General features: G+C 32.1%; 5 protein-coding genes across 7 annotated transcripts; 1 reads left to right on the forward strand and 4 right to left on the reverse strand.

Annotated features, from left to right (window-relative positions):
• Positions 1–5482: 5482 nt before the first annotated feature.
• LOC108763243 (ADP-ribosylation factor-like protein 13B) lies at positions 5483–9355 on the reverse strand. Of its 2 annotated transcripts, XM_018510690.1 has the most exons (8): positions 8892–9355; positions 8761–8831; positions 8338–8471; positions 7807–7922; positions 7472–7648; positions 7173–7350; positions 7037–7067; positions 5483–6222 (listed from the first exon to the last, which is right to left on the reverse strand). In XM_018510690.1, the coding sequence occupies exons 1-8, from the start codon at positions 8975–8977 to the stop codon at positions 5903–5905; spliced, it is 1113 nt and encodes a 370-aa protein (XP_018366192.1). In that variant the 5' UTR covers positions 8978–9355; the 3' UTR covers positions 5483–5902. The 2 variants fall into 2 exon arrangements, with proteins under 2 accessions (XP_018366192.1, XP_018366193.1); XM_018510691.1 differs by lacking the exon at positions 8892–9355 and having other exon boundaries at positions 8643–8812.
• A 482-nt stretch (positions 9356–9837) lies between these two features.
• On the reverse strand, positions 9838–12011 carry P5cr (Pyrroline 5-carboyxlate reductase). Its single transcript, XM_018510731.1, has 8 exons — positions 11862–12011; positions 11335–11591; positions 11182–11263; positions 10980–11116; positions 10690–10901; positions 10278–10371; positions 10015–10180; positions 9838–9893 (listed from the first exon to the last, which is right to left on the reverse strand). Exons 1-6 carry the CDS (start codon positions 11947–11949, stop codon positions 10302–10304), a joined length of 846 nt encoding a protein of 281 aa, XP_018366233.1. The 5' UTR covers positions 11950–12011; the 3' UTR covers positions 9838–9893; positions 10015–10180; positions 10278–10301.
• Positions 12012–13018: 1007 nt separating this feature from the next.
• Positions 13019–14696, reverse strand: Prp18 (pre-mRNA processing factor 18). Its single transcript, XM_018510730.1, has 4 exons — positions 14344–14696; positions 13976–14254; positions 13454–13882; positions 13019–13349 (listed from the first exon to the last, which is right to left on the reverse strand). Exons 1-4 carry the CDS (start codon positions 14404–14406, stop codon positions 13113–13115), a joined length of 1008 nt encoding a protein of 335 aa, XP_018366232.1. The 5' UTR covers positions 14407–14696; the 3' UTR covers positions 13019–13112.
• Positions 14697–14944: 248 nt separating this feature from the next.
• On the forward strand, positions 14945–19697 carry FucTB (alpha-(1,3)-fucosyltransferase 10). Of its 2 annotated transcripts, none has more exons than XM_018510728.1 (7): positions 14945–15116; positions 15199–15241; positions 15311–15435; positions 15507–15726; positions 17548–17737; positions 18342–18519; positions 18587–19697. In XM_018510728.1, exons 1-7 carry the CDS (start codon positions 15048–15050, stop codon positions 19076–19078), a joined length of 1317 nt encoding a protein of 438 aa, XP_018366230.1. In that variant the 5' UTR covers positions 14945–15047; the 3' UTR covers positions 19079–19697. The 2 variants fall into 2 exon arrangements, with proteins under 2 accessions (XP_018366230.1, XP_018366231.1); XM_018510729.1 differs by having other exon boundaries at positions 18372–18519.
• A 192-nt stretch (positions 19698–19889) lies between these two features.
• Positions 19890–26705, reverse strand: TBCD (tubulin folding cofactor D). Its single transcript, XM_018510687.1, has 17 exons — positions 26077–26705; positions 25839–25977; positions 25209–25395; positions 24874–25102; positions 23967–24115; positions 23661–23890; positions 23437–23576; positions 23262–23367; positions 22776–22953; positions 22525–22683; positions 22233–22436; positions 21994–22158; positions 21794–21918; positions 21556–21710; positions 21220–21418; positions 20711–21013; positions 19890–20519 (listed from the first exon to the last, which is right to left on the reverse strand). Exons 1-17 carry the CDS (start codon positions 26598–26600, stop codon positions 20238–20240), a joined length of 3474 nt encoding a protein of 1157 aa, XP_018366189.1. The 5' UTR covers positions 26601–26705; the 3' UTR covers positions 19890–20237.
• Between the last annotated feature and the right edge of the window lie 328 nt (positions 26706–27033).

Raw genomic sequence — 27033 nt, forward strand, 5'->3', positions numbered from 1 at the left:
TTTTCTAGACTTTCAATCTTAGTTCTACAAACTCGGTATCGTTCGTTTCAATAATGTGACCTCAGCTGCACGCTTATTTTCAAGATATGGACTCTAAAAGAAGGCTTTAGCATCGCCTTAAAGCGCTATAGTTCAATATGAAACATCAGCAAACAAAATTTAATATAAAAGTATCTTAAAGTGGGCTTCTTAAGCTATATCTTGACGAAAAATTATTGTACAAATTTTTTTCAAAAAGCATTCTAAAGCTTGCGAAGCTTACTTTCAGATACTTTTATATTAAATTTTATTTGCTGATGTTTCATTGAATTGTAACGCCTTAAAGTAAAACAAAAATATTGCAAAGATATCAATATATTTTCAATTTTATGTAATACTTAAGAACAAAATATCGTAAACAAAAGATTCAAACACAAAAGATGTAAGAAGCGTGGTCGAAAACCTCCCTAAGATTTTTTTTCGCCAAGATATTTAACTATTCGTAAAATGCGAGAAAATTGTAAATGCCTAATACTTTTGCACATGGCTATATGTATACAATATTCTTAAGCATATTTTTCGTTAGGTAATGACCGTTGCTCCTAATGTAGATTTAACTTTAATCTCGATTGAGCTTATTTTTTTTTTCAGTTTTATGAATTAGAAAAAAAACAGAGAGAAATTAAACTGAGATTAAAATTAATCTCTACATTGGTAGAAATGGAAATAGTTCATATATAAATATAAAATATATATAAAAAAAGATTAATAGTTATTTCATATGTCGTATTACAGTAGTTACATACATACAAACAGAATATTTTTTAATTATATATTGTATATCATATATAATGTATATGTAATGATATGACTGTCCTAATTATTACGATTAATATGTGTATAACACACATATATATTTTATATTAAATCAGTGAAAGCAATGTATACATATATATTCTTTACAATAATCCCCGGTGAAAAAAATTCTCATTATATTTTCAAGAACTTTTTAAATTTTAAATACAGATTTCTGAAAAATACTTTGAACTTTTTCAGATTTTATCAATTTTCTTCGAAAATTAAAAATGAGAAATCTTAGAATATTTCAAAATTCATATGTATACAAAATTCTAGTAAAGATATAGACTTTTAATATTTTTTGAGTACTTAGGCCACCTTGGCAGTTTAAAATCATAGGTAACTTTGGGAACCTTTTTTGACAAAAATGGAAGAAAAGTTTGTTTGAAGCTTTTATAGTAGAATTCTTTAGAAATAAAATTGTATATTCATTTTTTTGAACAAAATGATATTGAAACTGTTTCACTGATTGCTCTTTTATCAAATCGACGTTACAAAGATCTCTGTTGGAATTGAAACTAAAACAAAAAATTTTTATTTTCTACATAGTATTTACTAAAGAAATACATACATACATACATACATACATACATACATATGAATATTTCGAAATATCGATTTTTATAAAAATAGTAAATATTTGAAAAGAAAGTCTTATTTTCAGTCACAAAACTTTTGCATACAAATTTATAATAGCTTACTTTTTTAAATACTTATTTATGTTTTAGGAATTCTTCGAAGAATTATATCTATACTAAAAACGTGAACAAATTCTTTAAAATAATTAAAAATTGAGCGGAAAGAGGTGGGTCTCTGAGAAACCTATTATGGGTGCGTTCCACTTAATGTTCGTAACGTTTACGAGTATCATTTCATCAAACAACGCAATAGCGTCCCGACGTCAAGAGCATAAAAATAATATGAAACGGACCGTGACTGCTTAATGCGTGAACGTTGTTGCTTATACATACAATTCGCGACGCTACAATTAGCAGCTCTTTCCGGAATTTTGACATCGACAAACTTTCGATTAAAATTAAAACTGCAATAAAAAATCTGACACTTTTATCATATAATGCCAGCACAATCTTTCGATTGCGATCAGTCCGAATAAAATTGGTGCAGTTAATGCCGAGATCTGGAGATTAAGTCCTGAAAAGGGATCATTTCATATTTTCAGACTGTTTTAGTTACTCGTATGAACGTATCGTATACATGTAAACCGTTTTATCTGTTGCTTTCATAATGTGAGAGAGAGAGAGAGAGAGAGAGAGAGAGAGAGAGAGAGAGAGAGAGAGAGAGAGAGAAGAAAGATTGTAGGAAAATGATAGTGTAAAAGAGAAAAAGTAAAGAATGAGGGAAGGTGAGAAAGTGGAGGCAAGACAGGGCAGAAGGCAAGAGTATTATGTTTCCAAAAATTTGCAAAAAACAGTGAAATCCTTAAAAACCTTTTAAAAACAAGAAAAGATATACGCCAAGTACATAAAAAAAATATCGAATATTATATTCTTTTCATAAAAAAACAGATACGAAATAGATGCCATTAGCCAAGTATTTCATCACGCAAGACACATAAAGTAGACAGAAAGTAACTAAAATGGTCAACTGGATTATAACGAACATTGAATATCGGTTGCAATATTTTTTATGCACTTGACGTATTTTTTTTTAAAGGTTTTTTAGGATCCTTCTTGTCATCAAATATTAAACAAGGATGAGATGCACGCGAGCGTTGCGAACGTTTAGTGGAACCAAACGCAGTGTTCCTACTCATAAAAAAATGTAAAGTTTTCTAAAAAAAAATTAAACAGAAATTTTTTGAAAAATTCAGCAATTTATATAGAGAAATTCAGATAAATTACATGAAGAATTCTAAGAAGAATTTTCACTAGCCTGACATACGAAACAATATTCAATATTCGATTTTACTATGTACATTATAACTATAGTTTGCCTGAGATAAAGTAGTTGTAATTTACTATGAACTGCAATGAATATTCGAATGTTACAAAAACGTTAAAAAAGTAAAATAAGTCGCTTTATAATTATATTGTTAAGATGCATTACCTTATCTGCAAATACTGAGATCATTGGATATGCGTTGCATCGGTAATTTAATAAGCGTATGGTATTAGGTAAAGATTTAAGAAAAACGGATCAATTAATGTTACGGCTGAGATTGCTATTCATAAGGAAAACGGTAACGAAATTTTCGAAAAGTGATACAAGTCTTTCATAGTAAGAGTAATAAAATTTGTATGCCTTATACACAATCGCTTGATAACTATGTTAAATTATATAAGATTACTAGCGTACGCATGACACGTATGACGTGTATATATATATATATAATGGTAGTTTCTGCGAATCATGTTCTCATTTATTGTTCCTCATAGTAAGATATATGCAGTTTATCATAAAAATTTTGCAATGCGAACATCTTATCTATGACGTTACAAAACGATTGCTCAAAGATGTAAGATGTCATTGTAAAATGTAAAATTGCACAATGTCTTGCATTGTGTTGTGATAAGTGTGTGCTAAATGAACTACGTATGTCACATAAATCTGTTTGGAAATTACAGTTTTCAAAATAATGTTACCGGAGTATTCAAGCAATTTTGCAACATCTTTATATATGTAGCATTAATAGTATTTTATGTGCTTGTATCGTATATATTTGTAATATCTTTCTATACACGAACTTGTATACAAATTTACACAATAAATTGATAAAATATAACATATCAATGTTGTAAAATGCTGTAGTAATACAGTATATTATTGTAATTACTAGTCGCGATCCACAATGGATTATATCCGAGAGTGAATCTTCGAGGAAGTCCGTTTTTCTCCAAACTCTATTATTAATTATTAGTTATATGCGAGGATACTGGAATACTTTTCGTTAGAACACATTTAGTTCAGTGTTTACTAAAATCTTGTAAAAAAATTAAAATCTTATTTTAGATTGTACATATGAAAACACAATCCATAGCAGGTTTTAGAGGAATAGCAAGGAGGTATATCGATTAGAGGAAGGAAGATTAGTAATTTATGATATGCGGATGGGACACCCTCATAGTCGCGACGAGTGCAGAGGAAATGGAGGACATCATAGATAAATTACGTTTAATAAGCGAGGCACACGGCCTAACATTAAACCAAGGAAAGACCAAGGTAATGATAATTGACAGAGCACAGAACTTGCTGTACGTTCGGGAGGTAGACGGGTACGAGATTGACGATAAATTTGTCTACTTGGGATCGCTCATCACAAACGATGGAGGATGCGAGAAAGAAATACGCCGAAGACTCAGTATGGCGAAGTCTGCCACTGCTAAGCTGGAAAGAATACGGAAGGACACTTCAATTACAAGAGCCACGAAGTTGAAACTGGTGAATGCCCTCATTTTTCCAATAGCCACTTACGCAGCGGAGACTTGGACCATGAAGAAGGCTGATAAAAGAAGAATCGAGACCTATGGGTGTACAAACGCATTTTGAGGATTTTGTGGGCGAAACGTCGCACTAATCAGTTGGTGCTAGATGAGCTTAGAGTCGATTCGACTGATACAAAAAATTAATCATCTTTATCTCCAGTATTTTGGCCATGTGGCGAGAGGTACAGGGACAATGCAAAGGCTGATTGTTGAGGGAAAGGTGAAAGGGAAACGTTCTATAGGCAGATCGCCAACCAGGTGGGCGGATCAATCGAATTATGAACAAGAATTTTCATGAAGCCGAACAACTAGCTCAGGAGAGGGAAGTCTGGCAGGAACTTATTCGAGTATGAGGTACCACTACATCCTTTTGGAGGATTATGAAAAGAGGAGGAGGATTTTATACTGTTATTACACTGATTGACTTTAAGTCTCTTTATTGCACACGTCCGTTATGTTTGACCGACTGATAATTGTCCATGATCGCTTAACCAGATTCTCCATACAGTCTTCCAACCATCATGTGAGCAGCTTTAATTATTCTGGAAATAACTTACGAAAATACGTTCGGAACATATCAAGTTTTCGAATTTAAATGAATAGGTTTGAATATCAAACTCATGTAATTATTATTTAGACATATAAAATAATTTTACGCAACAAGTTCTGCGGTTGGCTCTTTAATACCCTGTAAACTTATTTCATTGTAATTAAAATTCTAAAATTGTCCTGAGTACTGATAAAAATTCATGGAAATGTTTAATTTTTAATGATAATTAAAGAAGACATTTCCTAAGAATTCCAGGTTTTTCCAAGTAATAAACAAATAATAACACTGTAGTTGAATAATCCATTTATATTATATACATGTATATTATAAATTTCCAAAACACAATAATATTAATGCTTATAAAACTAAAATTACTTTCCCCGTTTTCTCCAAGTTTGAAAATTGAAATTTAACGGTATAAATCATTTTCGTATAAAAGATACAACTTTCAAACGTGTATGTAAGAGTAGGCAATGCTAGTTTGAAACTAGCAATGTTTAAAATATTATTTACTTATCTAAAAACTATAATGGTTTTCCCCTTAAAATATAACTCATATTTTTACAGCCATTTACAGTTTTTCATTTATATATATATATATGTGTATGTGTGTGTGTGTGTGTGTGTGTGTGTGTGTGTGTGTGTGTGTGTGTGTGTGTGTGTGTGTGTGTGTATAGAGTTTTTTTACTTATAAAAAGACTTCTTTAACTTATAGCGTTTTCTCTTGATTGTACTATCGTCCACCAATGTAACACTCAGCAGTGTACTGTGTTTCCATGGTTGGTGGTAAGCTTATTCGGTGTACTGTGTTTCCGCAATTACGGTGTAGTATAAATTTTATGCACGAAGTGGGATTTTGCTGTACCGTCTCAAAGGGATGGTATAGAGTCAGTGACATTTAAAATTTGAAAATGGAAGTCAACCGGGAACAGGATTTTAGCGCAATAATGAAGTAGTATACACTATGGTGTGCACCACTCCAGTACAGTGTAGCGCTTACACGCAACTAATACGATGCAAGGCATAGTATCTTAAAGGAAAACGCTATTAGTAAATATAAAATTTACAGATGCTACTGTTGAAGCACCTGACCAGGAATGTTAATTATCGTTATATCATTTGATAATCGTTGTGATCTTTCTGGTGCTGTATACGGACGGATTAGTTTTGTACTTGCATAACTTTCAGTATGATCAATACTTAAATTCAACGGATCTAATATTGTAGTCATACTTATTGTTTGTGTACTTTTCTCTCCAGCAAGAATTTCTACATTGGGTGTAAGATTTCGTGAAAGACTTTCGTATTCAGTAGTTGATTGTTCAACTGGAAGAGGGGCAGTCTTATTTTTTCGTGCAAAAACTTTTATAATGCTTCTTCCTTCATTGATACCTACAAATATTTCATATTAATTTGGCATGTTAAATATTTTATTCCAGTATGTGTGTGTGTGTGTGTGTGTGCAAGGCTCTTAAGAATAGAAATTCAAAATTAACCGAATAAGGGCTAGAGAGCCAAGCTGTTTATGTTAACATAAATAATTTAATATCTCACATATATAAACGTATATTTTACTCTTTAACAACAGGTTATCCTTAATGCAATGTTATAATAAAAAATTTTAAATACTATTGAACCATAAATTAACCAACACGCACGCATTTTAAAGTTTAGTTAAAAGATAAAAAAAAATATAAAAACTTCATATTAGTACACACGCAATTCACATTTTTCAAAAAATGAAATGACCTCGATTACGCAACTAAAATGACGGCCAAATTGCTCATTGTTCAGTAACACGGGCTTTCACTGCTTCTTTAAATTTCGATATATGTACAAAGTAACGGTGTGTCGAAAAAAAAACATTCAAAAATACTATTGTACTTCTCAATTTTCATGATAAACTGTAATGTAAAGAATTTAAAGAGTATTTAGAATGGTATCCAATTTATCTTTAAGATCATAAACCAGAATGTCATCGATATTTTTTACGTAAAAAGAAAGATAATAATTCTAATGTAAAGATCTCTAAATCTCGCATTACAAGGTCCGCAATAATTAACAAAAGCGAACCCATATATCTGCTTATAATAAATACTGTTAAACATGAAGTATGTTAAACATCCAGCTTGGCTCTCTAATCCATATGTTAATTTTGAATGTTATATATACTTGTAATTATTATATAATTAACACAGGTACGTACCATTGCATGATTCACTTATTAAAACTTCATCCTGGAATTAAAAAAAATATATTAGTAACAAATCATAAGATTGGAAGATTTTTCGTTACATTTCTAAGGTAATGAACATAAAGGCTATGTAATTAATATTGTGTACCTTTGCTGCCAAGAGATCTTTAATGGGTTTAAATGGATTAGAGTGTATAGATATTTTCGATGGTGTATTTGACGCGATAGATTGTGCGCGTTGAATATTTTTATATTGACAGTTTTGTGACTGTTTGACTCTACTGTTCAGAACAGCGTAATTCTTCACTATGATGTCCAACAACCATCTGTCAGAAAATGAATTCTGATTATCAATATGAAAGTGTATGCCATTAAACTCTTTTATTTTGCGCATGAATCTAAAAAAAAAATCTTCTTAAGCGTAATTAAATATAATTCTAAGCTTACTTATATCCATCCTTTATGCCCATAGTACTATTCTTGGATTGCTCTTTGCTATAAATGCACGAACATGTTTCCACTCTTGTTGGACATCTCATAGCATTAGCCGCACGCTCTACATCAAGGTTTTCAACTACATCCAACTCATCGATAGCTCCATTCAGGTCTTGTTTGTTGGCGAGTCTATGCATACATTACGAAAATCTGGATGAAATTTGCATCAATGATACTACACGATTTATTAACATCCTTGATTATTATATGCACACAAATGGCCTAATTTCCTTTTCGTATGTGCGCAAGCAAAAATGTGTGCAGAGACATAACTTCAGATCCCTTACAACAATATTGGTTTCGTTGAAATATGCTCGTGTGTGATTAATTCATTAAATACGACTTTATTCTCTGCAAGACGGGAAATATCACTAGCGTCCACCACGTATATAAGACCATGTATCTAAAAGATAATTAAAACAAAGCTTCTGTTTGTCTTAGTACAGATATATAGCGAATAGATAAAATAATTTAAACACTTGTGTAATACACTATTTGTTTTATAAGAGATTGATTTTTAATACAGATTAAAATTTAAAACATTTGATTAATAATTATTCAAGCATTGCCACTCTATTCTAACAAGGATACAATTCATATGAAAGGCAAATGAGGAGGGGGGGGGGGGGGGGAGAGATAGAGGGAGGACAGCCAATCTTGTATTATTAATAATAATTAAAAAGTATATTTCTTAGGTATTCACTTTGTTTTGTCCAATCTCTGTAACAACTTATTGTCTAATATTTTTATCGTAAACGTTTATTTATAACTATTACGTATTATTATTTGTTTGAAAAACCTACACAAGAGTCACTTACATCATTGTAATATTTAGGCCATAATGCTCTAATTTGGGAGCTACCTCCGAGATCATATATTTTTACAGAATATGACTTATGTTTTAAAGATACCATTCGGAATCCCATTGTGGGCAATACATTCTGATCTGGATCTATAGTAAAAGTATTAAAATTAGACTAGCCACATACATTTAAGTAACTTGTCAAGTTATCAAGGATACTTGTTCAAGTTTATTGAAACATGTGTGCTGATTTGCGATAATTGTGTAGTTTGACACACACATACTCCAATAAACTTGTACAAACAGATTATACGTGCATACTTGACAAGTTTATTTGAATGTGTAGCCTTATGCAGAAAAAAACCAATGTGATATATCGGTAAGCTTCCCAGAGACTTTCGTTTGGCATTACAATATTTTTAACTCTTAAAAAATTTACCGCCACTAATGTGATTTAGTATCGTAGACTTTCCAGAATTATCCAATCCCACAATAAGCAGAACAATGGTCCTGAAATCATAAAGAAAAATGTAAATAAAGAGATATTCCTTTCCTCTCTACAATACGTACTTTTCCGAGGCGCGATTTCTTCGCAACCTCCTCAGCACGCTCCTGAAGCAGTTGCTCATCGTGGGAAAAGAGATTTGTGATCCCATGCTTCTCACAATTCACCTTAATCGCGCCATTATTCATTGCGCATAATCCCGCATAATCGGCGTCGTGCATTCCATGAATCTTTTTACACCGTTAAATCGGTTATTACGCGTATCAAATTGGTGCAAACTAAATATTTCATAGGTCTTTATTTACACCGATCTGTGACAGAACTGATTAGGTTAGGTGACACGCAGGGTTTCCAACTTTTTGAGATTTTCCTACACGAACACGTCTGGGGTATCAATCGTGAAACTTTATCCCTAGGAGGGAAAGTGAAAAATGAAAATTTTAGGGCCACTTACACCAAGCTCAATTAATTTAACTAGGCCGGTTGGTCCATCGAAGTTGACCAATCGCATAAATATTAATGCATTTACTATTAAGGGCCACTTTCACCAAGCTCAGTTAACTTAACCAGCCTAGTAACTGTAATGTAATAGAAAGAGATAGAAATAGTTCTATCTCTTTCTATTTCATTACAGTTACTAGACTGGTTATGTTAACCGACGATGGTGAAAGTGGCCCTTAAAAATAAAATATTCTCATTGGTAAAGTAGTGAAAAATTACTAGACACCAGCTGATATGAGTGGTGTGTGCAATCGGGATTGTAGGCAAACGGGATCCTCTTGGTGAAAGCGGCACTTAACCATTGGGTGCTTTCCAATTGCAATATCCCTAGACGAGTGGCACCCAGTTGGACACGAGCCACTCACAGCGCTTGAGACTACAAAGCTCCTAGGCACCTGGTCGCTGTGATTGGTGTTGTCCAATCGAGCCGTGATCAATCGGGATCACTCCTCCCTAGACACTTTCGTGCACACAGCAACACAAGCTGCGTTCCAATTGTCCGTTACCGGCACTAGAGGACTAGATAACAGAGATGCGACATTGAAGGGTATGGTCTGATTGGCTATCTAAATAACATGATCAAAGCGCCATTTTAATTCATTACTGCGTATAATTAGAGTCCTAGGACTCTATGTATCGAGTCTAATAATGTATGTACGTATAATGTATATATTATTAAGTACATACTATAAGTACTATACTTTCTTCTTAAATGGTTAAAATTTTCACTTTTCATCAGCCAATCATGTACAACAGGGATGCTCACGAACGCCAGTCCAACTGCGACATCCATTGACTAGTAATCTCAAATATATCAAGGCCATAAATCGCTCTACTAGCCTTATACATGCATCTGTATACATCATATGAATATAGTCTTTAAGTATTAGGTGAATATAAATTGTAACTTGAATAAACAATATCATCAACAGCTTATTTAATATACATACGTCAAAATATTAACTTAAAGGGAATTATTTTAATCGAGAAGTTAGTTCATTTGTTTTATTCACAGCAGCCTCGACAGCATTCATCATAGATCCCCTGTATTCAATTATTAAGATAAATCTCATGATTATTTAGAAATTAAATTACATGATCGTAACAATCATATCAACCATGGTTCTATCATTAATTGTTGAGAACAATTTTTTAACGGTAAAAAATTTTTCTATTTAAAACTTGCTCTACTTGCCTGCGATTAGAAGTGATATGATTTTTACCAGACATTCTATATGTATGTATGTACATCCACACACACACGCACACATCCCTATCCATCCAATAATGACGTTTAACATTTACTCATTTATACTTTATGTATGTTTAACAATGAGATATATAAAATATCTTTTGAAGTACCTAACTCCTCCTTTTTCCATTGCGTGAATGCCAGTAATAGTGGTACCTCCAGAAGAACAGACTTCATCCTTCAACTGGCCAGGATGTCGCCCAGTTTCGAGAACCATTTTTCCAGCTCCTACTAGCACTTGCGCTGCAAATTTAGTTGCCATTGGTCTTGGCACCCCCATTTTCACAGCTCCATCTGCTAATGCTTCTATGATGAGATATGCCTAAGTAAAAATGTAGTGAAATAATAATATGCAACTATTTCTATTTCTTTAATTATAACAATCACTACAACAACTTACAAATGCTGGGCCACTACCTGACAAACCACCAATGCTGTTCATAAGACTTTCTGGAACAATTTGGCTCATGCCGATATGAGAAAATAACATTTCCACCAGTTCCAAATCTTTTATTTCAGCGTTGTTACTGCAATAAACTAAAAATCACACCTTACATTATCACATTATCTAATTTATGTCATACTGCAATTTTTTAATGTACCTGTAATTCCTTCTCCAATCATCATAGGTGTATTTGGTATGGATCTAATTATTCTTGGTGAAATCACAAATGCAGAGAGTTTCTAAAAACATTTCGTATAAGTTATCATAAAAATTGAAACATTATATGTTACATAATATCCACTTTACTTACAATATACAAGACATCAAGAGATACTCCAGCAAGTACTGAAATAAAGAGCTTGGTCTCAAATTTTTCACCCGCTTTTCTCTCTACAATAGTCTCAAGCGCATCATCCAGCATATGTGGTTTTACTGTTAGGAACACTATGTCACAGTTTTTCACAACTTCATTGTTTTTCAATGTTGCATGAGCCCCTAGATCCTTCCAAAATCCATGTGTTCTGTCCGTACGACTAGAAACCCAGACATTATCTGGATTTAATATACCTGTTGCAGAGATAAATATTTAGAAAGAAAAATATTTAGTGTTTCTTCTATATAATTTACCTTACTCTCATATTCATTTCTACGTCTATTAATTTTAATCTCAATTTAATTCGCTCGTAATTTTTTTTATTTTTAGAATTTTGCTAGATTCTTTTGAGTGAAAACGCGTCGGATGAGGGTATTTTCATTAAGATTTTAGGTGGGGTATGCTATTCTAAATAATTACCGATATTAGTGATGGATATCAGAGTGATGAGCAAGTACGTTTACCTCTGCGAATTAAGCCAGCGCCTATAGCACTAGCCATATTTCCGCCTCCGATAAATCCGACTTTGATGGATTTTAGATGCTGTTCCATTATAGTTGATCACGATTACGATTTATGTATTAAATATTAAATAAATAATTATACGCCGAAGCAGTAAACAATTGCCACGTGTTTCTTGCGTATATACACCAGTAGGCCTATTCTATAACTTTTAAAAAGGTATAATTTCACGTGCTGCTAAAATAAGCAATTGGAACGATAGATCTGTCCACAGGCTCGGTCAGTGTTATTCCAACGGTTAAAATTTTGTAGTTTGAACGGTTTCAACTGTAAGCATCAAACGATGTTGACAGTGCTGCCGCACCATGTCGACCTGTGAACTGCATATGTTCTTATATCAGCCAATCAAATGCTAGTCAGGATGTGGCGCGACATTTAGAATAATTAATGATAATTCTATAATTAGTTATGCAATCGTCATGTGCTATTAACGACAAGTGCGCAGATATTTTACAGTCAAAAAGTTGCGCAACTGTCGTTATGAGCTCATAACGACTTCATAACGAGTAACAGAATTCCACTGGCTGTAAGACCTATTTTGTAACTTTTTAACGACAATTTTCCGCGCACGCTTTAGAGCGAATTAATGTACGCACACGAATAATAATCTAATTTGATCTTGACCCGACTTTGGTGACGCCACCCAAGGTCAAACGGATGTGATCAATGAATAGATCTTTTTAAACTTTACAACTTTCGTCCAAAACATTTTTCCGTATCTTTTATAATTTTAAAGATTTTTCAGTGTCAAAGTTAAAATGGGACACTCTGTATATATAATTTGTTCAAGTAAAAATATTAACACACTTGTAAAACTGATACATTCTTAAAAAAGAAATAAAAATTTACGAATAACCTTACTTAATTTTATGAGAACTATCATGCTACAATATTTTGTCGTAAATTTTAGGACATCTATATAATTTATTTATTGTATACTCATTGTAATTAATACTAAAATTCACGAAGACAAAATTTGCATTTATTAACACATACATACGCACGCACACAAAAAATATTGCATTTTGCTCTATCTAAAAAAAATCTTATGAACTAGTACTAAAATTTTGTAAAAAATGTCTGTAATAAGCTATTCGATATTTCTAATAATACGATGTCCACACATATCTACATGTAAGCTTAAATTATAACGCTCCACTTTATTTTAAAAACATATACTTTATGATAAAAATCTAATCTTTTGAATACTCTACACATCGTGAAGGATCTGTAGGATAGTATTCCTGGCATTTAGTCATCAATCTTTTGAGTGCTTGAATGTACTTCCTCTGAGTTTCATCGTTCATGACATGAGCAACATTTTTAGAGAAGATTTTTTCTCTACCAGTACGAGCATGAATACCAACCATAGTTACACCAATAGGCCATGGAGAGTTGCCTATTGCCATTTGCAAATAGGCGTCGCTAGCCTGAAACAAAAATTTGATTTTGTCATAGATACAAATATTTGCCATTATCATATTTATTACATTGGCAGGATATTTATTTTATATGTAATGTATCATATATGTACCAATATATAATTACGCTGTAGCAAATGTTTAACAATTTCTGTTAAACTGTCAGTAATATCCTCTGGAAGAGATTTGTTGTTCAATTTTCTTAGAAGCGGTTTTAAATATTCTCTCGTTTGAGCATACGTGGCGCTATTCATCTTTCCTTTTGTGCTCATTTTTTCGGCAGTTGACCGGCTGTTTAATTGATTACCCCATATTTGAACTAGATATTGTACAAACAGAGTGATAACATTCATATCAAAGTCCTTGTCTCCTTTATTCAGTTTAGTTGACATCTTTTCTATGTCTTCATAAGTAACGCTCTCGTCAGGTACATTTACATCTCCTTTTCCATCAAGATTTTGGGATTTGGAAGATGTTAAAATCTCATTGAGATATGCTTGATCCACTTGTTCCATAGCTTCTTGAAAATCATTTCTGAAGCCCTGTTGATGAATTATTACAATCAAAATTTTAATTTTAAGCTGTTTTTTAATTGAACAGAAGTAATATATATAACAGTATAACAGACATTTTACCTTATTCACTTCTGGCTCAAGGATTTCACATTTCCTTAATCTTTTGAACGCTTCTACCTCAGATTCACTGAACAATAATATGGGCTCTCCCCGTTCGCGTAATCGTCTAATCACTTCTTGCCTGGACAATAAATGTTCGGAGCTACTGTCTGTTACATGTTCTTCTGACTGCTGACTGACATTTAACAGAATAGCTTCATTGTTCCCCTTATCAGTTTCATACACTTCCTGTTGCTTCGATATCAACTGACTCCTCTTGAAGTACTTCTTATTATTTTCCTAAAAGAGACATTGATACGAACAAGTATTATAATGTACAATTATGGAACACTATAAATCACAAACTACATATCACACATGTGACGTACTAAGACGTGACTTTCTTCTAGCTCTTTACGTTTCTTCATTATTTCTGCTTTTAGAATATTCATTTTGCTAATAAATATTATACTCGAATCAATAAAAGTTCAGTGATACAAATAGAGAACAAGTTTCATATGCTTTCGTATCAGTAAATTAAGTTCATCTTCCAAGAAAAAACTTATATTTTCTTCGGTAAATATTAAGAGCTCTTCCACCTCAAATTTTGATAAAAATGCACTGAATCGATGAGTTTTCGCGTAAAAATAAAGATTTGACAAGAAAAAAGTGTTACTCTGCTCCGTAAACCGAAATATTTTAAGTCAAAATTATTTATTCAGGTTAGGAAATCTGTCAACCACAAAATATGCAGAATACTCATATATGTAATACTACTATATTGCTAACGCAGTCTCTTTTTGAGAGCGGAAAACATCCATTGTGTAGTTAACATCCACTTCTTCAGAGAGCGGTAGTGCGCGGCAGCGTTTTGCGGTTACAAGTTTTAGACCGTCATGTCCTCTCTCAGGTTTCTCAGTTCTGATTCCGCAATGCTACTAAGGGGGGTGGGGAGGGGAGAAGAGACAGAGAGAAGGAGAGGGAGACACGTTTGACACTTTGCTTCTTGGTTATGTCTCGCTAGTCATTTGGAAATTGGTTTTAAAAAGATGAGATCTTTTTTATTCTTTATAAATATGCGTTTGAAACTATAATGCCGCGGAAAATACGCGTTATGTTTATAATTGTGACAGCACTGAGTGTATGTCTCGTGATATTTCAGGTATATGTAATAAAATTGATATCAATCAAATTGACGTCCGCGCATTTCCGTGCTTCCACTAATTCATTTTCATAATTTTTAGTTATGTTTAATACTCCGCGATCGCAAAAGATTGTCTTTCTCAGGTAATTTATTAATATGCCATATCGATGCTTCTCCACAAAGATTGACATATCTCGATTTTTTGTACCCAGATGACGACGTACCTGTCATACTATGGTGGACGCCATTCGGTAATAATAATCGAGTAAAAACCTGCGGGAATGCCAGATGTTACTTTACACATAATAGAACATTTGAGAATGATGTGAACTTAAAAGTATGATCCCTTTACATTTCTATTTCTTTCAATCAATTTCCATATCTTGCACACATTACTGACTTTTATAGAGTATTCTGTTTTACGGAAGTAATCTCCGTATTCATGATTTGCCCAATTGGAGGAGCAGTGCCATATCATGGGGCTTACTTCATGAAGAATCCCCTAGGAATAATCCTATACTTGTCCATGAAGAAGCGCTTAATCTTTTTAATTACTCTTCGACCTTTAGCAGATTAAGTAATGTACCACTCACACTTCTTGATTTACCTGGTCTAGAAGAATTAGTAGGTAATTATAAACAAAAATGTACAAGATATATCCCAGACTTACTGTAACATTCGTTAATTTTAGATTCTTGAGATCATTTTAGAAAGTTGTAAATTCTAATACCAAAATATTGAGATGGCTTTACAGTGGTTTTTAAATGAGAAGGATTTTTAAAATTAGCTAATTGGAACTGTGTCTGAAATTTATGCGAAATTCGTATGTTCAGTAATGACATATTGTATAATAGTGAAGGTGTTTAGAAGAATAAAAGAGCATAGAATTGATGCTTGAAAATATCTTACACTATTATATAATATATCATGCCAGAATGTGCGTATTTTGGATAGACCAAAAGAAATTGGTTAATATAAAACCCTTCTCATTTAAAAACTACTGTAGCTTTGACATTTTGATATTAGAATTTTCGAATTTTTCAAAATGATAAATTATCTCAAGAATTTGTTATTAACAGTTGTTGCAATAAGTCTTGGGACACCTGGTCTAACTAATAAGTTTTATGTTCTCCAATTCTAATTTTCTATTATTTAAGTAACAATATGATCAAACATTTTAAGCGACTCCTAGATGATCAATATTATTAAACAATATTTAATATTGCATAATATTATTAATTGTCTGGAGACAATATTAAGGATTTTTTACAGTATATAATCAGGATTGCCACAGAAAATAAATTAAAAAATTCTCTGACTTTTCCAGGTTTTCCAGATGAAAATGGAAAATTTTCCATGACTAATATAAAATATGTAAATTTTAACATTTAGACTCAAGGATTGTAGGAAAGCTAGTCTATATTATTAAAAACAACGCAAAATGTTAGTAACATAGTAAAATTTTAGGTGCAAATTTAAGCCAGCAAAAAATAAATTAGTTTTGGAAAAAAAATACAGTTATGACGAAAAAAAGGGATCAAATAAAAATACTGAATAAAATATAAATTTTAATTATTTTATTAAAATCGTTTAAGGTGCACAAATTTTGAATGTATTTGACTATAAATGTTAATTCAGATATAATATTTAAAAAATTATAACAATTGTTTGGGATAGGAGCAGTTTAAGGAAATTGTAAACAATTTTCGAAATTTCAGACTTTTTTTACATTTTCGCCTGACTTTTCCCAGTTTTCCATGACCAATTTCAGTTTCCCTGACTTTTCCCGATTTTCTAGGTCTGTGGCAACCTTGATATTGTGTCAATAAAAAATGTTTTGAAATATATTGTGCAACTTGTAAGATATTGATCAATCTGAGAGTACTATTGCTCAAAAGATACCAATTTATGACGATCATTTATTTCTAGTATTATAAATGAACTATGCTTCTTATATCAAAATTAACGCTGAATAATAACATTTGAATAATTATTTATCATTTTATCGAAAAACTAATCATAATGCACCCTTTGTTTGCTCATAATCATATCTAGAATGATAGCCGTTCCAGTTAAGGAAGTGCTGTCCAATTTGGAAATGTCTTTAGAATTTGTCTTCAGTAAATCTTGTTTTTTTATTCCTATTATGCTTGCTTTGTGATCAGATGTCGATAGATTCTCATCACGAATATTTTGTTCAATTTATTCGATTCATGTCATCGATAATGATAATTAGGTAAGATTAAAGTGAGATGTTAAATTAATAACATAAATTAAAAGAATTAACAAATTTCACGATTTGAAAGTTATATTGAGAATTATACTGAATTGTCTAGAGGGATATCAATAATATTGAAAAATATAATTGAACAATAATATTGACCGTCTACGTACTTTATGGATAAGCCTCATGTGTGCATAAAAAGATATAAAAATGAAATATTTGCAGCAAATTCGTATTACATGTCTACCAAAGAGAAATCTGCATTGATGCATGCAGAAAATTTAGCACCAGTATTATACATTCAATCTGACTGTGATACTGCTAGTGACAGGGATATTTATGTCTCAGAATTAATGAAACATATTCGGATAGATTCCTATGGTGCATGTGTGAATAATGCTCAGTTTGACAACAGGTACATTTTTATTTGAAACAATCTCTGTGAAGTTGATACCCCCACCACTAAAAATTGGAATAAGATACATACTAAAATTAAGTGGTGTTTTAAGTGCTCTTTAGGAACAATGAACAGAATTGATATCTGTTAAATTTTAAAAGATACAAACTAAAAAAACAATTATATATAATACATGAACAAGAGAGAAAAAGCATTTTCTAAAATTGTGACAGAAAATCGGCCTCAATTTTGGCCTCGGTCAATTTTGTGTATTGATTTTTTAATTTTTGTTCGTATATATATTGAATTGACGGTTCTAACTTGACATGAATCTAGACATGGCTCCGCCACCTTTAAACGGATTCCTGCTAAATGCTTTGAGCACTAAAATCAGGAATAGAGCACTAAATTAGCACCTAATTAGCACATATAAGATACATGCCTTAATTTTGACATAATAAGATACATGCCTTAATTTTGGCATAATAAGATACATGCTTTAATTTTGGCATGTATCTTATTCAAATTTTCAATGGTGGGGATGCCGACTTCACTAAAGTCTTAAAATAATTTTAGATTGTCAAAATTAATAATTATTAGCAGATAAAATATGCCTATTCAGGTTGAAGAACAACTATCTCGATATTTTAAGCGATCGTGAATTCTTGTTCTTTGTGGCCAAATACAAGTTTACTATTGCTTTTGAGAATGCAATTTGTGACGATTATATCACAGAAAAATTATGGAGGCCGCTTATTGTCGGTTCTGTACCAATATATTACGGATCACCATCTTTTAAGGTATTTTTTTTAAATTGTGACTTAAATCTCTCAGAAATCTACTTTATCTAAATTTTTTATTTTGTAGGATTGGCTACCAAATAATAAATCTGCTATCTCAATATTAGACTTTGCTAGTCCAATAGAACTTGCCCATTTTGTGCATAATCTTGTAAAAAATGATTCTGCATATGAAGAGTACTTGTCTCATAAATTAAGCGAACGCGAAAATCGCGTTACAAATAGCAAGTTGTTACGTGCGCTCGAAAAAAGACAAACGGGAATTCCTAACGATTTTGGAAATTATATGGAAGAATTCGAATGCTTTGTTTGTGAACGAATACAAAAGAATAGTTACGAATTAGAAAAGAGCATAGTAACAAAAAGACAGTACAATTGTTCTCTGCCAAGAGATCCAATAACAGGCGAAATTAATAAGAGCAATTGGTGGACTGAGCAGTGGAATATTGAGAAATGTGGAGCTAAGCTGTTATCCCATTACATAACTAACAATATCAGTATTAATATAAAACATTTTGATGAACAGAAGATGACTATGTACGACAATAATGAATGCTGAAATATATAAAAAAAAAATTTGAAAGGATTTTTTCGGTAGTATAAAAGGTCTCCTTTTTATTCATTTACTCTTTGAACCGATGCACACGGTACAGTAGGTTGAATTGAAACAAATAATATACATTTGTTTTACTTCAACTTATTGTATCGTGTGCACTAGTTCAAAGATTGCAGGAATATAAGATAAGAGACCAGAGTGAATACGCTTAGGTGTACTTCGGACTGAATGATGTATTATATCTAAAAATATTTTGCTTAAAAACGAGGCCAATTTGAACTGCGCATTATATTATTGGCCACATATCGCAGGTGTGAGAATCAGAATACCTATCATAGAAAAAGTCAGAATGGATTTCGATTGGAATTATTCCGTTTTGTCCAGAAAACACAATCCATTCTGACTTGTTCTATGATGGGTGCCTTGGACCATCCAAAGAAGAGGATAATGTTTATAAATCTGAGAGAATGTACAAGCATTTCTATTTTGGTATCATAGAAATAATTTTTACATATTCATTTTGTATAAAATAACGCAATAGAAATTACTAAATGCATTTTACAAAATGTATAAGATTGCATGATGGAAAAAGATTTTATTTTCATGCGTATATAGTGAATCTTATGGGCTTTCTATAATAAGCCATTACCTGGGCTTTAAGTTTTAAGCCGTAAGAAATTGACCAATTATAGTTGATTATTCTTCTCACATTCGACTGTAATTGGTCAATTTCTTATGACTTACGACTTAAAACTTAGATAATGACTTATTGTAGAAAGCTCATTAGAATCATCACACATAAAATGTAGCTTATGTTATTTCGTGTATGACTCTTAATGAATATCTCAACATTTTTCCGTAAGAGGTGAATATTTCACTCTCTCTGTAATTGTGTTATTACAATTGGTAATTATCTCCCATGGTAAAATGGTTGAGACATTCATTAAACTTTCATCCTGTATATACAATATTTTTAATGATTAGAGTATTAGAGTTTAGACAGTATTAAAGCCTTATTTAACTGTGAGATTTGCAATCTTTACCTGAATTGTTCATCACAGTGACCAAATTTTGTCTCACTTTACACATTTAAGCGTAAAAATAGAATATAATTTTAAATTACAATAAAAGTTGCGATTTTCATACTTTAAGTTAGCCTTTATCAATTCGTTGATTTTATTTGCAAAACTGGAGCAGGTACCTTCATTAGCTCACACAAATTATTTCTGATTGGACGTAAATCTGCGATTGGTTGTTCCCAATCTGTCGCGTTCAATTTTATGAGTATATTTGCTAAATCTTCTTCTGCTATATCCATCTCCTCTCCGTAAAGAGTCAATGTTTCATAAGTACGTATAGCCGTTGTTTTCCTTAAGCTCGTATATTTGTGACACAAAAATATACTTAATTGACAAAATGCTCTCTTTGCAACAGGTCCTCTTACCTAAAAATGTGAAATGTTTAATAATATTTAATGAAATTCAATTAATATAATATTCGATGTGTGAGACAATTTAAAATATTTAAATTATTATGAATTTTGGTGTGTGTGTGTGTGTGTAATTATGTATTATAAATACTATACAAATATATTAAATTTTGTTTCCCAGTATTATTTTTCTCATCAATTTTTACCTGCAGTAATTCGCAGAAAACATTTATACTACTAATGAGTAGTTTCATATTGTTGAAATATTTTATTTCCTGTTTTAATAATGTCAGTATACGCTCTGAAATTATATTGCTTTCATCATCTAAGACGGACTGAATGCAACCGGAACTCAACAAACGATCCAAGAAAGCCAACATCGATGTTATCATTCTTTCATTTTTATGACTTTCTTCGAATATATCTAATATTTTTTCACATAAATCCCTTAAACCCATCTCATCGATCTCTTGTAGATAAGTAAATAAAGAAACACTCGAATATTTTACCTGATAAGAGATAAAAAATAAGAGAGATATTTAGTTACAAATAGAAAATTTGTTTTATACAATTAATAAAATTATAAATTTAATTTTTTTAAATCGATCAACGATCTTGCTTTTATCAAGTAAATTAGCTTATGCGCATAAATGCTTGAAAGACATTTTATATAGGATTAGAGAAATCTATAATTTTTAATAAATATTAAATTTACCAATGACTCGCTTAAGCCGCCGACGCTAAATATAATTCCGCGTAACAAGTTCATTTTATACGGTGGAAAATTCAACATCTTAATAAATCGTGGAAACGTTGCAGATTCCATTCGCCATTCGATAGTTTCCTTACATTCGTTATAAGGAAATATAGCTTTCAACTCGTCGTGATATGGTATATTTGTAAGTGGCAGATCGCTATGAAAAAAAGATATCAGTTAATCATAATTATCAAAAAATCTTACCAATTAAAATTCTTCATGTTTTATTTCTTACGTTTCTATGAATAAAAAATGATGAAAAATTTCAGTAAAGATATATCGACGTGTTTTTACCTGTGTATAAGAGCACTGAATACAGTACCAGCCTGAGCTCGAATTCCATCTATCCTTTCAACAGCTTGTTGTGCGATACCACCAATAATACCAGTCATTAAGTCCTCATTCAATACAGAGAATAGTTTTGCTTGCGATACTAGATTCGTCATTATCTGAATAATGTAGAAATTTTAATCGCAATCAGTTTTGTGATACATATTGATAATAAAACAATTTTCTGCAATGGAATACGTACGTGTAGTCCAATCATAGCTGCTTCTCTCACCCAAGCGCCTATATCACCACGACTATCTATCGTATATTCTTTAAGAGCTAATAAATAACAATCGTATATATCTAGTACAAACGGTTGCCATTTGTCTGAAAAAAAATTATTTATTTACAATAAATATCGTAAAGTGTTAATGAATATATGATATTTGAATAAAGACTCACCAGCTTCATCAATTCCTAATGTTTGCAGTATCATTGTTAAAGAGTGCAAAGCTTCTTTTCTACTCTCCGCCCATTTCAATGTGTTCTTAGATATATGAGTGCATGTGATTAACGAATTTATGATATCCTTCACTCTTTCACGAATTACGAATAATGGGAAATGTCCTGTAAAAAATAAAATTAATGAAATGGTTGAAAATATCTTGGCACCTATAAATAGAATGCGCCCTCGAACTTACCTATTGCTTGTGCAAATCCTATTCTAATAGACTGATTACTCGATTGTAAGGACTCCAAATAACGATTAACTATAGCACTTCGAGCATCGTAATCAATATTCACATAATATTCTAGAAAAAAGTTTGTATGTGCTTCGGCTGCTTTTAACTTAACTGTCGATACTTCGTGGCTCAAGCATTCTTCTAGTAATTTCTGCCAGTCATCTGTATTATTGATAGATATTATAAATATACACAAGCAGTAGAATAAAAGCAATTATTTAAGAAATTTATTTTAATTATTAATACGTACCTACAATATCTGTAAAATGAACAGGAAAGTGAACAACAGAACATTTCTTTATTAATGTGGAACAAGCTTGTTTCATTAGCTCTCCTCCAAGACCTTTAAATTGTCCTCTATTTCTTATAGTGCGCACTATATCTTGTATATCAGCTACTGCTGTGGCTCCTAAATAAAAAGGCCAATCTTGCTGTAATCTTTAATAGATATTTACAGAAAAATAAAAACTGATCTCTATATATGGTTTTACATATTCTTACCGATAATACATCCAATTTTATCATTAAAGTAATTGTATAACGCTTCGAGAATCTCTGCAGTGGCTAGTACTGCACCATGTCTAACATTTAAGTCGATAGAATTTAGCATGTCTAACAAAGTCGGCAGTACTGTATTTATCATGTAATGTGCATCAGTTACTGTTAGATTAAAAAGCGACTGCAACAAATTGCTAATGACAGAACTGAAAATTGGTAAATTTTGATATCGTAAACGTTTAACCCAGCGTCATTGAGGTGCTAAAATGTTAAATATTATATAGATAATTTTGAAAAGCTAATAGTTTTTACGAAATGATAGTCTTTTAATGTAGATAATCTGATAAACTAAACCACTAAGAATATATAAGAACTTTTATTTAAACATTGTAAAACAAGTATATAACAAGATGTTTAAAATTTTTTGGGTCACGACCCAACCTCTATGACGTCAGATTAATTAGTAATACTATCGAAATTCGAACTTACTCTAGCTGAAAGCTCCCTGATTGCAGTATCCCAATGTGTAACCTTTTTTGCTACTAAGTGATCTATTAAGGGCTTCGTATATTCTTCATATTGCGCGATTTGTACGCTAACGGATAGTATTATAAAAAATCAACCAAGTAATAAGAAATGTCGAAATATTTATCGAATTCTTTACCTGATTTTGAGATATGTATGACTCCTTACGCCAACTTCAAAATAGTCAGCGACAGTCAGTATATCTATACCATGTGGAAAATTGCCTTGTCTGCCAACGTTTTCTTGAAACGCGGCAGACGCCGCTCTCCTACAATTTATCTATCAATGCACAACATATTACATGAATTATAAATGCAATGCAAATGGAAATTAAATATGTATAAGTTTATGCACAAATTGTACCTCTCTATCGAAACATGTTACAACTAATAACATTGCGGCAATTTCTTTGACGTAACGTTCGAAAACATGCGGATCGTAGGCTCTTGGAAAAGACCAACATATATAGCAAGCGGCATCTCTGATCAAATAACCAATCGATCCGTAAGCTCTAGGTTCATCAAAGACTAAGGCTTGCAGAACCACAGGAATAACATCGCTTAGACGATGAGGTAACAATAGACCACGCCTTCCTGAAATATGCACAGTAAATATATACAAGTGATGGAATAAAAATTGTAATATATTGTAAACGCAAAAGAAATATACCAAGTTCCGCGAGTGCTAAACAACCACCATGCCACGCTGAATCTGATTCACGACCAGAAAAGAGATTCAATACAAAACCAAGAACATCGTCAGCTAAGTCTACAGGCAATCTCGCAGTTATTCTGCCAATACCTTTTGCTGCAGACCACCTATGTCGTATTATAGTATATTATAATATAATGTTAATAATAATATATAATAATAATTATATTAACAAAACATATAATTACAATAATATATTAATTATTATATAGTTAATCTAACTCTGTTTATGCAGATATATAAACAAACTAAAATAAATAGATACAATAATCCATTTTTTGGCTTTTTGTTTTTTACAATTTTCTCCAAAACAAAGCGAATCTCTAAAAAAACTTTTTTTAGTTTATCAATCCCTTACGCCTCCAAAGTTTGACATTTAAATTTGGGACATTTTTGTGTTCCAATCACAGTCATTCTTCAGAAGAATAGCTATGATTAGCCAGTTTCATAACATTAATGTTATAACTTCGATGTAAATCGAGCCATGTAAAATAGTCATTAAAAAAATTGCATTTATTTTATAAAATACTTGAAAATTTTGTGACTTTTAAAATTGCTATTTTGAGTTTACATTAGTAAATTTTGGAATTTTAGAAAGACTAGAAAATCGAAATTTTCGATTTTAAATACTCCTAAAAAATATTTAACACATTTTAAAACAATTTTTGATAATTTTTCAAAGAAAATGACGATTAATTGTATACCTGTAGATATCATAGATAATAAGAGCCAAGGCTCGGCGAGAGTTGCATATTTCGGTCGATTTTCAGCTTGGTTTCGCCAAGCCCTGTTTTGTTTATGACGTTTATAGTTAATGTTATCTCCAATAAATGATTATATAATATATGTAATGGCATCTATATACCTTATAGTAATTGCTTTATCCCGAAGACCCTGTATGAGTTGCTCTATTATATCTTCAATAGCTGGGGGAATCTCCTGATCTTCATTGTCGTTTGAAATAGTTTTTTTAATACAAGTAATACTTTCAGTATTATCAATATCATTCGCTTTAACATTAGGTATGATATTTATCGGTCGACTCGTCTTCTGATAACGCCAGGATGCTAATTTTGTTTTCAACAATATCAGACCTATCAAACATGTAAAATATTTTTAAATTTTTATATTTTTCAATTTTTTTTTCAATTTACAAGAAATGGATATGTGAAATTAAACATATCTCAGAGCTTTTAATACCTATACGCTGAACAACTTTTATTCCAAATTTTCTAATGAGATCTGCTGGATTGTCACTCAGTCGAAGTTTCAACATATTATCAAGAAGCATTTGGCTGTATGGTTTAACATCTTCTCTGGCACTGTGCTTTAATATTGAGGCTATTACAGCCAGAGGTCCATGTCTCAAAGGATCATCTTCTATACACTAAAAACAATGTATAATACTTAAAAAATTTGCAATCTAGGGGATCTCTGCATATAGTATCTGCTAAAAGCTACGGTGGCTTCAGTATATGAAAACAAATCGAAAATGTCCAATAAACATATGTCTAATTCCAATCGGTTTCGGAGTTATGGGATATTGAAGTAAGAAAACATGAATTGTAGTAACTCCGAAACCGTTTGGAATCAGACATGTTACTAAATATTTTCGACTTGTTTTCAAGTACAGCTACTATAGCAGTTTTGATACTATAGGCCTGTTCTTTTTGGCTGAACTTTTGTACCAGTTCATCTTTCTTCCTCTTCTTTCTTCCTGGAGAGAAAAGGAAGAAAGATGAACTGGTGCAAAAGTTCAGCCAAAAAGAACAGACCTTATATGTAGAGTAACTGTATATATACATATCCTCCTTTAAAGAGAAACGTTACCTTTGAGCACCACATGATCATTTCTTCCAAGTATAACTTTTTGACATCAGATCTTGTTAAAAAATTTGCTATTAAAAACACAGCTGCCACAGCGCAAGCATCTTTTAACAGGCAATATAGTTTGCATACCTTTAAAATTCTGGAACATACATTATACAAAAGTAAAAACAATAAATTTTCTCATCTTTCAATGAAACTTTGCTCCAATTATCCTTTGGTTAATAGCATCAATAAATACCTGACAATAATAGTTTGCTCTGGGTCTACATTCTCAGACGTCTCTAGGCGAGATAGGGGAAATGGTATTTTCGAGATAATAGACAACCAGACAAGCAAAACGTATCTTGTTTCCCATGTTTCTACATCATTTGAGTCTTGCTTCTCGAGCATTCTTAACACAGGCAAGAGGTCCACTACTTCGTGCGGGAGATAAGTAACGATTCTCTTGTACGTTTTCACGGACATGATAATAAATAGATACTTAAACGTATTGTGCTTAACGTTTTCCGGACAATCATCGTCCTTGATAATCGACAGCAGAGATTCTAGAATTTTCTCAAGATACGGATCTAAAAGATGATGCTGATCCTGATACTGAGATAGAATGAAATTAAAACGATCTCTGTTCCGCTCCACAAGACTCGTCAACAAATCCGGTCGCCTTAATTCCGCTATCAGAGCGGTCACCTCGTCCACCTCCTTAAATGTGCTAAAGCCGCATCCCACCTTCTCCGGGTCCGCGCAATCGTTCAACACCATCATCTAAATCTCAGGTCCACTATTCGCTCGTAACTCGCGTGAATCAAACCGCGTGATGAAACGTTCGCCGTTAAGGTAATCATAACCATGCACGCACCAAGTTTGACAGCTCCGGCTCATCAGTGTTGTCAACATGCTGATAGACAGCGTTACCAAAATTACGGCTCACTTGAAGCTACAAATGTTTCTAAGCATTTTTTGATTGGTCAATTAATTAAATTTTTTCTTCCGATTGGTCAATCAAAAGCTTCGAAGCATTTGCAGCGTCAAGTGAACCACACCCTAAGTGAGGAGATTTTCCCCTGGATTTGGGGGATTTTCATCTCCACCAAGGATTTTTTGAGGGGACAAAAAGTTTAGGGGGACTTTCAAGGGATTTTTTAGAATAAAAATACAAAAATTTAGAGCCGGTTTCATCAAAACCAGTTACCCCGGA

This window comes from Trachymyrmex cornetzi, unplaced genomic scaffold (genome assembly GCF_001594075.2).
Source record: "Trachymyrmex cornetzi isolate Tcor2-1 unplaced genomic scaffold, Tcor1.1 scaffold348, whole genome shotgun sequence".
NCBI lineage: Eukaryota > Metazoa > Arthropoda > Insecta > Hymenoptera > Formicidae > Trachymyrmex > Trachymyrmex cornetzi.

Coding starts and splice junctions, on each gene's coding strand:
- LOC108763243 (XM_018510690.1), bottom strand. CDS start 8,977: ATGGGATCACAAATCTCTTTTCCCACGATGAGCAACTGCTTCAGGAGC. Junction 7,923..8,337: donor GGCCTAAATATTACAATGAT/GTAAGTGACTCT, acceptor ATTATCTTTTAG/ATACATGGTCTTATATACGT. Junction 7,649..7,806: donor TCAACGAAACCAATATTGTT/GTAAGGGATCTG, acceptor ATGTATGCATAG/ACTCGCCAACAAACAAGACC.
- P5cr (XM_018510731.1), bottom strand. CDS start 11,949: ATGGAACAGCATCTAAAATCCATCAAAGTCGGATTTATCGGAGGCGGA. Junction 11,264..11,334: donor CTCTTGATGTCTTGTATATT/GTAAGTAAAGTG, acceptor AAATGTTTTTAG/AAACTCTCTGCATTTGTGAT. Junction 10,902..10,979: donor CAGGTAGTGGCCCAGCATTT/GTAAGTTGTTGT, acceptor ATTTTTACTTAG/GCATATCTCATCATAGAAGC.
- Prp18 (XM_018510730.1), bottom strand. CDS start 14,406: ATGAATATTCTAAAAGCAGAAATAATGAAGAAACGTAAAGAGCTAGAA. Junction 13,883..13,975: donor TTGAGCCAGAAGTGAATAAG/GTAAAATGTCTG, acceptor ATTCATCAACAG/GGCTTCAGAAATGATTTTCA. Junction 13,350..13,453: donor TACAGCGTAATTATATATTG/GTACATATATGA, acceptor TTTTTGTTTCAG/GCTAGCGACGCCTATTTGCA.
- FucTB (XM_018510728.1), top strand. CDS start 15,048: ATGCCGCGGAAAATACGCGTTATGTTTATAATTGTGACAGCACTGAGT. Junction 15,117..15,198: donor TATGTCTCGTGATATTTCAG/GTATATGTAATA, acceptor CATAATTTTTAG/TTATGTTTAATACTCCGCGA. Junction 18,520..18,586: donor ACGGATCACCATCTTTTAAG/GTATTTTTTTTA, acceptor TTTATTTTGTAG/GATTGGCTACCAAATAATAA.
- TBCD (XM_018510687.1), bottom strand. CDS start 26,600: ATGATGGTGTTGAACGATTGCGCGGACCCGGAGAAGGTGGGATGCGGC. Junction 23,577..23,660: donor TAACATGTTTCGATAGAGAG/GTACAATTTGTG, acceptor GTGCATTGATAG/ATAAATTGTAGGAGAGCGGC. Junction 22,684..22,775: donor TAAAATTGGATGTATTATCG/GTAAGAATATGT, acceptor CTTTTTATTTAG/GAGCCACAGCAGTAGCTGAT.